Raw genomic sequence first — 12801 nt, 5'->3', positions numbered from 1 at the left:
TCATTCACACAGCATCTATTCAACCCTTATCTAATCTGGGCCAGCTCCATGTGGGCCCACAGACTACTTACTCTCAGGTCCTTGGTCTGGGTCTCCAAGTGCCCCATCTGTTCTAGGGTGTCCGCACTGACACTCAGGCTCTGCAGCTGAGACTTGACTTGGCGGAGCTCGTTGCCCATGGTGGCCAGGTCATTCAAGAGTGTCATAACACAGCTGTCACAATCTGTAGGGGCCACAATCAAAGGCAAGTGTTCTGCAGGCTGGAGCCACAGGAATGCAAACAGAGCACAAGGGCTACGCAGCCCAGTGAACTTGCACATGGACCACCACGGGCAAACATCACAATCCTAGACTTCCCAGGGAGGGGTGCACACTCTGAAAAATGGAGATGTCCAGACAGGATGCATTTTAAAAGGAAGTGGTGGGGGAAATGGGTGAAGGTGGTCAAAGGTACAAATGTCCAGTTATAAGCTAAATAAGTCCTGGAGATGTAATGTTCAGCATGGTGACTATAGTTAACAATACTGTAATATATATTTGAAAGTTGCTAAGAGATTAGATCTTAAAAGTTCTCATGACAAGAAAATAAATTTCTAACTATGTGAGATGGTGGATTTTAACTAAACTATTGTGATAATGAATTATTTTTCAATATGTATATCAAATAATTTTCTTGTACACCTTAGACTAATATAATATTATTTGTTAATTATATCTTGATAAAACTGGAATAAAAGAAGAAATGGTGAGTCTAGACAAATTGTTGCTTATTTTATATGCGACAAAGCTAATACTAAATAGCTTTTAGTTACTTATTGCTGTTTATCAGGCATTGTGACAAGAGATTTATAAGAATTTTCCCAACAACCCTAATGAAGTTGATACAGTTATTATGTCCATTTTGCAAATGATGAAACTCGGGCTTGGAGGAGTAAGGTCAGCTGCCCAAGGTCATACAACTCTTAGCTGATGGAGGCTGGATTTGACCTTAAATAGTTGTCCTCCTGCCTCCTCTCATGCTGCTTTCCCAGGCTGGACACTGAATGTTCCAGCATGGGGCTCACATATCTTAAGCACAAACATACAACTTGGAAAGGTAAGGTATTTACTCACCATCACATTCTTCTCCAGGGCCGCCATCTTTGGGTTCTTGGTTTATGCAGTCTGACGATAACCAAAGAAGATAGTGTAACCAAGTGTATTCATCATCTGCTTTTTGGCTAGGCTTTCAGAAGAGCCAATTTTGCAAGATTTGAGTCACCAAACTATCCATCATCGGTGGCTCTTCCCTTTCTCATCTCCCAGCAGTCTTTGCTTCAGAAAATTCCCTTGTGACCTCTCTGATTATATACTCAATTTCATCTCTATAAAGGGCCATGCTGTTCTTATAAAATCAAAACTCCTAATCATTAGGTTTGAGGCTTTCTTCATTTGACAGCCTCCTATACGATTCTTGACACCTCTTCCAATACCATTCAAGAACATTCGATAAACATTCATTGAGCACCTCTGAACATCCCCTGTGTGCCATGGCCCTGTGGTAGGTACAGGAAATCTAAAGATACCATGACAAAAATCTCTGTTGTGCTGTGATTTAATGGCCCAATGGGGGAGGCAGACAAGTTACACAATAATGGCACAGATACTGTGAGAGAGATATGTACACAATATTAGTGGACCCACACTGCCAACGGTTATAAATATAAGCCAAAATTTGTGGTTCTCCACTATAGTCAGGAAAGCTTCCCGGTCATCCTTGCACACTGTTTACCCCCTTCCACTTCTCTTCCACCGAGGAAGTGCATTCTTGCACTGAAACAGCCTCTCGCTTCAATGTGTAAAATCATTGAACTTCATCATAAGAAGATTCTAAGGTTGAAAAGTTCCCAGACGTGCTACAAGGGGGCTTTCGTGTTTGTTCTTCTCAGCAGCAGGCAACATTCCGCACTTTGTGTGTGTGTGTGTGTGTATACATATATTTTACACATTTACTTTTAATTTTATAAAATAATATAAATTTACTGTGGAAAACTTGGCAAAATCAGAAAAATAAGATAAAAACACCACCCTTTATCCTACCACTAAAACACAATCAATGTCTCCTTTCTATATATTTGTATGCATTTTCATGTAGTATGTATAATCATAACTTTTTCTTACTCATTTTTTAAAAAATTATTTACTCATTCTTTCCTGGATATATAGTTATGTCACTTTTATTTCCCAATTAGATCATAAATGCCTTACAGCCAGGGAGGAAGTTTGATTTCCTTTATAATGTCCCATAGCACCTGGAACAGTCTGGGGGGGGGCGGTGCTTAAGTGTATGATTGATTTATCAGTGCACTTTTCTCAACAAGTTTGAGTTCTGACCATCAATTTTCTCAACAGTTTGAGTTTTGACCATCAAGAAATCTATACACTATTAATTGAAAGAAAAAGAAATAATGAAAAAGAAAAGGAAAAATCTCCCAGGAACAACTGAGTCTCACACATGAGCATTTTCTTCCATCTTTGGAACAATATTTCCCATCTTAACTTCAAGTTATTTTTGTTATCAGAGGAGGGAAAAGAGGGTTGCAAAGACATTGACCTCATGAGTAAGCTGTGTTTTAGTGTTGAAGCATCTCCTCGAATCCCTCCAAACACAGTAGAACTCAGCTTCTTTTAAAAGAGTGCTTTTATCTTTAAGCATTTGGCACTTGATCACTAATATAGATCTCTCTCTAGTTTCCACTCTTTGGTATGAGTTCTATCCCTGATGCCACATAGAATTCAACCAACCCTTCTTCCTCCCACCAGCCTTTCAAATATGTACTTTCTGATACTTCTCTTCACTGTCCTGGTTTATCAACTCTTCTCCATCTGACATGGTTCTAAGTTCTTTCAGAGTCTCACCCTGTTTCTGAACAAACTGTAGCTTGTCTATCGCCTTCTAAAGATATAAGCCTCACGTGAAGACTCGCTGGACCAGCCTGCCAGGGACTGGAAGCCACCTGGTTTAAACACTAGAATTCAGTGAAGATAGTATGAGGTATCTTGGGAGCCACATTACTCTCCGGAGCCATATGAACTTACTGCTAAATAAAAGCTTAGTCTTTTTACACCTCCTACTACTAAGTCACATCTCACTCATGACATACTTAAAGGCTGATTTTTTTTCCCATTCAACTATAGGACCTCATGCTTATCCCTACTATAATGTTGTCTGGTTAGGATCAGCCCATTATTCTAGGCTGTTGAGGCCCTTTTGAATACTAAAGGTGTCATAGGAGGCATGTGCTCTCTCGGAGCTTTGTGTCATCTGATACTGTACTTCCACTTACATCAACAGTCGAGTTGATATTGAAGATGGAGCCAGGGTGAAGCCCTGAGACACAGAGTGGACACCTCATTCTAGACTGACAATCCATCCATTTATTTTTGTGTTCCTTCAGGAACAGTCACTTGACCAAATCTAATTCATACATCCAGGGCTTTGTTTACAACTATAAGATGAGAGACTTTAAGGGTTTGGCATTACACTGTGTCAATGGCATTTTGCTGAGAAATCACATTAATATTCAAGGAAGAGGTAGTCTTCCTTTCTCTTCCAAGTTGTTCCTAATGAACCCATACTACTCCCAGTAATTACCTTTTCCCTGATATGTAAAATCCACCTCAATCACACCACTCCCATCCTGGACATTTATTGCTATTAGAGAAAGAGTACTTTGACTTCAGATATGCACATAATGCTGCTGTGACAATAACCTTATAAAAGAGAGGTGTTAGTGATACCATCAAAATAGGGCATGAGGTTATTTTGGCTATAGTTTGTTGAGTTATAAAAATAATTCACTTAAAGTAAGTTTTAAAAACAATTTACTTGAAGTAAGTTATTCCCCAGAAGTGAAAACACCACCTAAGCATTCCATACTTTATCAAAATAGGGGGGCATTTTGTTAGCTGAAATTGGGCATTATGCTTCCTGAAAGTATTTACTTGCATTCTTCACTTGCTACTTTATACTAGTCTGATAAATGCAGATTACCAGAGGGATGAGTTGATCTTACCTCCAGTCAGGGGGTCACAACTGCCCACATGGCCATTGCTGTTACAATTGCATGGCTGGCAGCTGCCTCCAAATTTCTGGGGATTCCCGAAATATCCTGGTGCACACCTGCACAAAAGACAGAAAAGATCTGAAATAACAAAGTACATAGAAGGAAACATAGGTACTAAATTTACGGACCTCGATACTAGAGAATGTTTTATGAATTTGACCCCAAAAAGCAAAGAAAATAAAGCCAAAATAAATGAATGGGACTATTAAACTAAAAAAACTCCCACACAGCAAAAGAAACAGACAACAGAACAAAAAGGCAAGCAACCGAATGGGAGCTGATATTTGCAAGCAGCAGTTCTGACAAGGGGTCAATATCCAAAATATATAAAGACCTCATGCAACTCAACACCAAACAAACAATCCAGTTAAAAATTGGCAGATCACTTCTTGATCTTTTGGCTAAGATCAAGTGTAGTATCTGTTCCTATCAGTTTAAAAAATAGGCAGAAAACTTGAATAGACACTTCTACCAAGAATACTACAAATGGCCAACAGATATATGAAAAGGTGCTCAGCCTTACTAGCTATTAGCAAATTAAAGGTACAATGAGATACCACCTCACACCTGTTAGAATGGCTATTATCAATAAGACAGGTACAAATAACTGTTGGAGAAGTTGTGGAGAAGAAGGAGCCCGCATTCGCTGCCATGGGAATGTAGACTGGTACAGCTGCTATGAAGAAGAGGAGGGCAGTTCCTCAAAAAATTAAGACTAGAGTTACCATATGACCCAGAAATCCCTCTTCTGTACATCTACCCAAAGAACTCAAAAAAATTTATTTGCAAAGATACACGCACTCTGACGTTCACTGCAGTGTTATTCACAGTGGCCAAGAGATGGAGACAACCAAAGTGTCCTTTGATAGAGGAATAAATAAAGAATCTATTGTACATATATATAATGGAATACTACTCAGCATAAGAAAGGATGAAATACTGCCATTGTGACAACATGCATGATTCTTGAGAATATTATACTAAGTGAAATAAGTCAGAAAAAGCCAAGTACCATGTGATTTCACAAATATGTGGATATAAGACAAACTCATAGACAACATATAGACAACCTCATGGTGGTTACCAGAGGGAAGGGGGTGGGAGGGCAGCAGAAGGTAAAGGGGACCGCATACACAGTGACGGAAAATGATTTGACTTTGGGTGGTGGGCACACAGTGCAATGTCCAGATCATTGCACTGTGAGAGTACACAGAAGAGTATATGTAAAACCTCCATCACCTTATACACCAATGTCACCCCAATACATTTAATAACACAAAATTTAAAAAATAAAGTGATTATAGATAGGTAAAAATGCCAGTTTAATTTTTAAATGTCCCTGCTGAATGAGTATAAATAGCTGATTTCATCGCATCTCTTGACAATGACACACCCTTGAGAATGTGTCATTGTCACACTCTACGTGACAAGTGGGAGCACACTGAAAGCCTCTCCGCTGCTGCAGACAAGTGCCACGCTGTCCCGAGAAAAAGCACTTGTATAAATATTTTAAGTTATGACATGAAATAGCCGCTGTTTCCCCAGAACACCACTTTGACATGGAGCAACTGAGAGGTGATCTACACTTATTCTGACCTGGCAGACATTTCCTCTATGACGAACAAGGAAAACAATTCATAACAATTGTTTCCAAGGATAACAATTGAGCTTTCAGGCAAAAGTTAGATTTTTTAGAAAACTGGAATTCACTAGCTGAGTTTGATACTTTCTAATTCTTGATTTTTTCTGACAAAACAAGTAGTGATATTGATGAATATGACTTTTTATATTATATAGTACAATATGTAGGTATTTGGAAGATCTATATGACTCATTGAATCACTATTTCTGAATCATCAATGCATGAGGTTACATGCATGTGTAAAAGATCCATTCAAAGTGCAAGACAGGTAATAGGTTTTAATGTAATAGATTCCCCATAACAAATGAGCTTTAAGAAAACACAGCTTGTCAAGTTTGGGTGTAGTATCAAAGGAAAATATCCACAATCATCTGAAAAAGCTCTCAACATTACTTCTCTCAGTTTCAACTACATATCAGCGTGATGCCAGATTTTCTTCATTTATATTGATCAAAACATGTAACCTCAACAGAATGAATGCCATGCCTGTGCCCCGTTGAATCCAGCCTCAACAGCTGGCCAGACTCCACAGCTCCTAGCTCACCCAGTCTTCCGCCAGGACCCCTCACTCCTGTTTGCTGGAAAGGAGGCTCTCTGTGTCCCTTATACAGAACTTTTCACTTGACTACTTGATCGTCCAGTAACATTGGCTCTAAGTACTGTTATTACTGCCACTAACCTGAGGCACAGGTAACTCCCATTAACCTGGCTGGTAAGTGGCAGCACAGAGACTCAAACCAAGGTAGGCTGGCTCTGGAATCCAGCCTCCCACCTACTGTATTTCACTGCTTCTGTGCTGGAACATTCTCCAGCTGAGGGACACGCTGTATCTTCAATCCAGAACTGGTTCTTTGGTTTCAGGTTAAACCATCTTCTCCAAACCAGCTAAAAAGACCTCTTGCCTCTCTATTAATTCCTTTAAACTAAGATTTATCCTTCTAATCTTGCTATTAAACCAAACTATGGGCTGAATATGTTGCCTCCCTACCCCTACAAAAAATACTGAAAAGAGGAGAAATACTCAAACAATACTCATTGTTTATTCCACCCAATTTTCTCAACCTTTAGCTCCATTTTGGGGATATTATAACCCTATCAGAGGAAGATAGAGTAGCTTTTCAAAAATGAATGTGTCTCAGTACAGAAATACTTATGGCTTTTGTGAGAGTGTGATTGTGGGACGCAGGCAAGCTTGCTTCCTTCCTCCTTGACACCCAGGAGGACAGACTCCTCAGTAAGCCCTACAGCCAAATGGCAGATCAACAAAATGTAGGATCCGGGGTTGGATCAACGTGGAAATCAGGGGTGGCTGAGCAAGCCAGGTGCCCCAGAGCAGGCTGTGGGCTGGGAAGCCTTTGCTACCCTCTCACCCAGACTGGCTGCTCTCTCCCCTGCCCAGCTCGCTGCTGTATATATTCCTGCTTTTACTTTATGCTGCCCTTGTTGTTATCAATGCACAGTTAGTGGTTATGCTGGGACTGACACCTGGTGCAGAGTGGGTATTCAATAAGTGTTCAACAAATGAAAGATCTTGACATTAAAATGGCATTTACTTATGAAAATATTTGTTAAAATTTCAAAGAAACAATAGCTTGCTTTCTTGAGACATCAAATGTTACAAACATAAACCGAGAGAAGACTTGTTAATTAAGAATTTCTCTTTTCAAATCAGCTGTCTGCCAGATGGGTGTTTCATCCAGCCTCTTGTTGGTTTCTGCTTCATTATTTGTTAAGGACCATAAGGAAAACTGAACTAGGATGTCTCTCCCAGGTGGGAGGCCCCACAGCTTTTAAATCACAGAGGCTGGAAGATCTTCCCAAGCCCCATTGTCAACCCCACCTACCCTTTAAAAAATTTATTGGGGTGACATTGGTTATTACAATTATATAGGTTTTAAGTGTACAATTCTATGATACATCATCTGTACATTGCATTGTGTGCCCGCCACCCAAGTCAAATCTTCAGTCATCATCAAAAGAAATCACCAACCAAATAAGTCAACCAATCAAATAAAAGATATTTGCAAACAACAACTCAAACAAGGGGTTCACATCCAAAATACATAAAGAACTCATACAACTCAATACCAAAAAATCAAACAATCCAATTTAAAAAATGGCCAGAGGACCTAAACAGACACTTCTCCCAAGAAGACATACAAGTGACTAACAGATATGTAAAAAGATGCTCAACTTCACTAGCTCTTAGGGAAGTGTAAATCAAACCCACAATGAGACAGCGCTTCACACCTGTTAGAATGGCTATTATCAACAAGACAGGCAATAACAAGTGTTGGACAGGTTGCAGAGAAAAAGAAACCCTCATTCACCCCACTGTTTGCTGTCTAGTATAGCTGTCTGTCCAACCTTCCACCTTCAAGGATGGTTGGATGTCTCTCCTACTGCAGCCTGACTTTGCCCAGTTATGTGTTCTCTCACTATTTTATCAGCCCGTTTGCAGGTTGGTCTACAATAAGACTATAAAAACCCTTAAGGGCAGTGTCTCTCGTGCTTAGCACAGCACCGAGCATAGACTGAGATCTCCATATACTTTTCATCAAAGAAAAGAATGAATAATAGATGTGAGGCAAGTGTGGGCAATGTTTGCTGAAATGGAAAACAGAAGAACTTTGAATTACTACTTCTTACTGTAGGAGAGTTCCAGACACTTGGCAGACAGTTCCAGTAAGGTACCTCCCTTCCACCCACGATATGTATCTTCCTCTAGGCCCTTTCTTGCATTACTCCCCTGACCTGAGCCGCCTTCCACCTCCACCTGGCAGCTTCACTGGCCCCAGTCACCCCTTTAACCTATTTAGGGCCCACCCAGCCCATAAAGTGTTTTAGATAACCCCAGTCTAGAGAGGCCCTGTCTTATTATAAAATTCAGTTGAATTAATTTTCTGGGATTTTTTGAAATTTGGTAAAACTCTTCTAAAGTTTATCCAGAAAAATAACATGTCAGAATGAACAAAGAAAATATTTTAAATAAGAGTTACAGGGGGAGTCTAGCTCAATCAAGTATTCATTCAAAGGCATTTTATACTTTCAGAAGTGATAGAGAGGTGATAATGGCACAAGAACCAGATAAAATGCACAGAAACAAACTCAAGTTTATGTGGACATTTTGCATACAGATATTGAGCTTAAGTGACTTTAACTAAAGGTACTTGGCAGAAGGAGCGAGTATGAGAGCGAGAGAGTAAGCGGGAACCCAGATGCAGTGTCTGTCCCCATTCACTCAGCAGGCACGCGGCCTGCAGTGAGCGTGGCACGAGGCATGAGGGGCTGCCCCTTCCCCAGCTGGTCCAGTTTCCCTGTGCTTCTCCCACAGTGAACATCTCCCAGTCCTGAGTGGTCTGGGGTGTAACCAAGTGCTATGTGTATTTCATGTAACGTGGTGCCTGGATTATTCGGAAATGGGATATTGGGATAGCCAAGGTTATTTGCCTTACATAGTGACTCTAAATCTACCTACCATGTGAGAGGCCGTACTACCAAAAACTAGGTTCCAAATTTCCACCAAGATAAAGATTTAAAGGTGAGAAATAAAACCATAAAAGTACCAAGAGAGAATATGCGTAAACATTGTATCACCTCTCTGTGCGACACTAGTAGCTGAAATCCTAAAGGATAACAGAATGGATAGAAATCTAGTAAAATATAACTGCTGCATGCCTAGAATTGTCAAAAACAAAATAAAAATATACAAACTGAGAAGAGTATTTGGCACTTAAAGTATTAAAGATTAATTTCCTCTAAGAGATGTACAAGCCAATAAAAAATAAACATTCCGCTGGAAAAAAATGGGTAAAAGACCTAAATAGCAGTTTGAAAAATAAGATTTACAAATGGTTAATAAGGACATGAAAAAGCACAATTTGATTATGAAACAAAGAAATGGAAATTAAAATGATAATAAATGTTTTCCTATTAAATTGGCAAGTATTTGAAAAAATTGATCACCTTTAGTAATCACGGGGGGCAGGCAGCTATTCTTTCACTGCCAGCAGGAATGTAAGCAGATGCAACTTTTCTGGAGGACAATTTTGCAAAATGTGTCAAAAGCCCGAAAAATTTACTATCCTTTGACCCAAGGGATCTACTTCTATAATTATGTCTTGAGGGTTTATACACACAAAAATTTAGCTAAAAGCATCTACTCTTGGTTTTGCTTTGAACGGAAAACAGTAAAACTATCTCAAAAGTCAATCATAAGGGGTGTGGACCATTTCAGGGGAACTGTTGGTACTGACACAATATTATCAATGAATGCTTACTGATACGGAAAGATACTGCCAACGTATTATCAGGTGAGAAAACAAGTCAAACAGAAAGTGTAATAGAAATCTACTTTTGTTTTTGTGAAAACGTCTGTGCATACAGAGATGATCTGTGAAACCTACAACAAGCTTTCAACAGTGGTTTCCCGCCGGCGACACAATTGTGAGTGCAGGTGAGCGGGCCTGCCGTGGGTGGTGCGGGGGTGTGGCGAGCCTCGTGCGTTCTTTGCCGCCCTGCATTACGTTATTTTTACAATAAATATATATTGATTTCATGATAAATTTTTTTAAATTTAAAAACATATTGCCCATATGATTCATTTGTGATACTGTTACTCTTCCAAGTACATGTGCGCGATCCGCCCAGCTAGTTTATAAGTACCTTCTACAGCCTTCACAGTACTTGGCAATATCCTATGCATGGTAGCTAATCAAGAAATACTGTGAGGGGACATGGAGGTGTGTGTGTATAAAAGTGTCTAAGGCTGTGGATAGGTATGTGTAAGTGTACGTAGGAGTATGTAGAGTTTGTGTGTGTGTACAGGCAAATAGGAATACGTGTGGGGTGAGGGTCTGTATATATAGGGACAGGAGTATGCAGGGATAAATGTATATGGAGGTAGGAGTACATAGGGCCATGTATGAGGAGGAAGATGTTGGAACATGGAGGGACAGGGGCACATAGGAATATGAAGAGAAAGGAGTACGTAGGAATGTATGGGGGTAGGGGTATATGTTGGGGAGTATATAGGGCTATGGCATTATGACATACTGGACCTTATTCTCAAATTTCTGAAACGTACAGAACAGGAAAGAGAAGCAAGTTAATGATTTATTAAGTGAGCAGTCTTGGGTTTTTCCCAGGAGACCTTTTCTCAGCCTCAGTGAAACCAACAGCCCCACCCTGAGCTCTGAGCCACCACAGGGCAGAGCCCCACCCCCACCTGTAAGATGGGGTGGGGAGGAGGGAGGGGCAGCACCCACCTTTCGCACTGGGTTCCTGTGTATCCAGGTTTACAGGAGCACTGCACACTTCTCCCAGTCACAACGCAGCCGGTGGCAAAACTTGAAGGAAGACAGACAAAGCCCCGGTGAAAATATGAATTGACAGGCATTGTGCTTTTTCTCCCCCCACAAAGAACTGACTTGTATTATGTGAAAACAAAAACCAAGGATCTGGCTACTTTCCTTGTGAAGAAAATTTTGCCCATTGAGACTTGGAGAGGTAATGATGAATTATTTCAGCTAACATTGGGCAAGTTTTGTTGAATAAGGACTGGAGGCACTTATTTTTGTTTTGTTTTTGGCCTGAAGACATGCATTCCTTCCCGTAAGATGGCACAGAGCAACTCCCTCTGGAAGAGTCGATCGCAACAGGGTTTCTCCAGGGATCAGAAGGAATAAAACAAGTCTGGGCAGAACAAAAGCACAGAGAGTTCTGATTCTTCAAGAAAATTTTCTCCTTGTTTATTCTAGTCCTTTTAAACTGGGCACATTGCCTTCTGGGAAGAAAAGGCAGTGGAGAGGCCAGGCCCTCAGAGCCAGAGGGACTAAGGCACAGAGCTCGGCTGCCACCTACATACTGTGTGGGCACAATCATTGGTGATGCCTACATTTTTTAAAATCAAGTTGTGGAACTTCGATTCCTTTTATTTTTTTAGTTCTAAAATGATATATGCTGGAGAATCCTTTTTTAAAAAAAAGAGACCTTTTTTTTTAAAAAAGAGTGAAGAGATCATGAAAAATCCCTGTTGCCTTGTGAAATGTTTATGTCTGAAGTTAAAACATTTCATGGATGTAAATCTGAGAAGAAATAATTCCATTTGTTATTTGCTAGTAAAAAAAATCTTATTTGGGGAAGCTTCTCTTGGCTATGAGGTGAACACAGAGTTGCAGCTCTGAAGGACAGTTAGAAAATCGTCAGATAAAATAGGGCTTTATTGATAAATCTGAGGAATTAATTGTGTGTCACTTCGACTGCATGGAACTTGGACGCTGATTATAACCATACACTTTGCCACCAAAGATGAAAAGCTTTTCTCAAGCACCTGGTGGTGGAAACCTCACTACTTTCTGCTCTGTCTCACTTCTGCTCAAACAAGCCTGGGCTGGTGTCAAGGGATAGATCTCTTTACAAATAAAGCTGCAAGACTGGGCAGGCTGAAGGACTATCATATCCATAGATAGCAATGCAGGGTGAACATTTCAAATATGCATCTCCAGAAAAGCCACATTTTGGCAAGTGACTTCTGCTCCTTGTAAGATGTGGCCCATTTCTCTGCTACTTGGCTGATGTCAATCAACCTTGTGGTCCGCACTTGTTCCAGAGCCTGTGTGCTCCTGATACTTTATCAGTGTCTTCTTGATTCTCTTGCTTCTCTTAGTTACTTATTCTGTTTTGCTTGGACCCAAGTGAACATGCCATGATGAGCAAGAATATGACAAGATGCCAAACACAAACAGAATATAGGTTACCATGGAGGAAAATGGTAGCTTGCTATCTGTATAACTTGTCCACTATATTGGAGTCTGAGTGACAACTCAGGTCACATCACTCTGTGGCTCAGGACTGCCCTATGGCTTCTACTAAATGCCTCACTCCCACATTCGAGGTCCTATAGGATCTGAACCCTGCCCAGCCAGTATCATCTCCTGGCCTTCTCTCCCACATCACACTCCAGCCACTCCTGCCTTTTCACTGCCCACAAACACAATGCCACAGGGAATTTGTTTTTTCCTTGCCTGGGACCTGCATTGCTAAGACACTGTC

The 12801-nt window shown here is 40.4% G+C and overlaps 1 protein-coding gene and 1 pseudogene across 2 annotated transcripts in view; one reads left to right on the top strand and one right to left on the bottom strand.

Moving 5' to 3' along the window:
* LAMA3 (laminin subunit alpha 3) overlaps positions 1-12801 on the bottom strand; it is a 256015-nt gene that overhangs the window by 52170 nt on the left and 191044 nt on the right. For both annotated transcript variants that reach the window (XM_037134081.2, XM_037134082.2), the window contains 4 exons: positions 11016-11096; positions 4056-4162; positions 1114-1164; positions 72-223 (listed from right to left, as the gene is read on the bottom strand). In XM_037134081.2, the coding sequence (XP_036989976.2) occupies positions 72-223; positions 1114-1164; positions 4056-4162; positions 11016-11096 (391 nt within the window). The remainder of the gene's footprint in view (positions 1-71; positions 224-1113; positions 1165-4055; positions 4163-11015; positions 11097-12801) is intronic.
* LOC119041013 (uncharacterized) lies at positions 4488-4577 on the top strand (annotated as a pseudogene).

The sequence above is a fragment of the Artibeus jamaicensis genome, unplaced genomic scaffold (assembly GCF_021234435.1).
Source record: "Artibeus jamaicensis isolate MK-2021 breed Jamaican fruit bat unplaced genomic scaffold, CSHL_Jam_final contig_354, whole genome shotgun sequence".
Classification (NCBI taxonomy): domain Eukaryota; kingdom Metazoa; phylum Chordata; class Mammalia; order Chiroptera; family Phyllostomidae; genus Artibeus; species Artibeus jamaicensis.
Note: the sequence above shows the minus strand (reverse complement) of the source record. Positions and strands in the feature narration are given on the sequence as shown.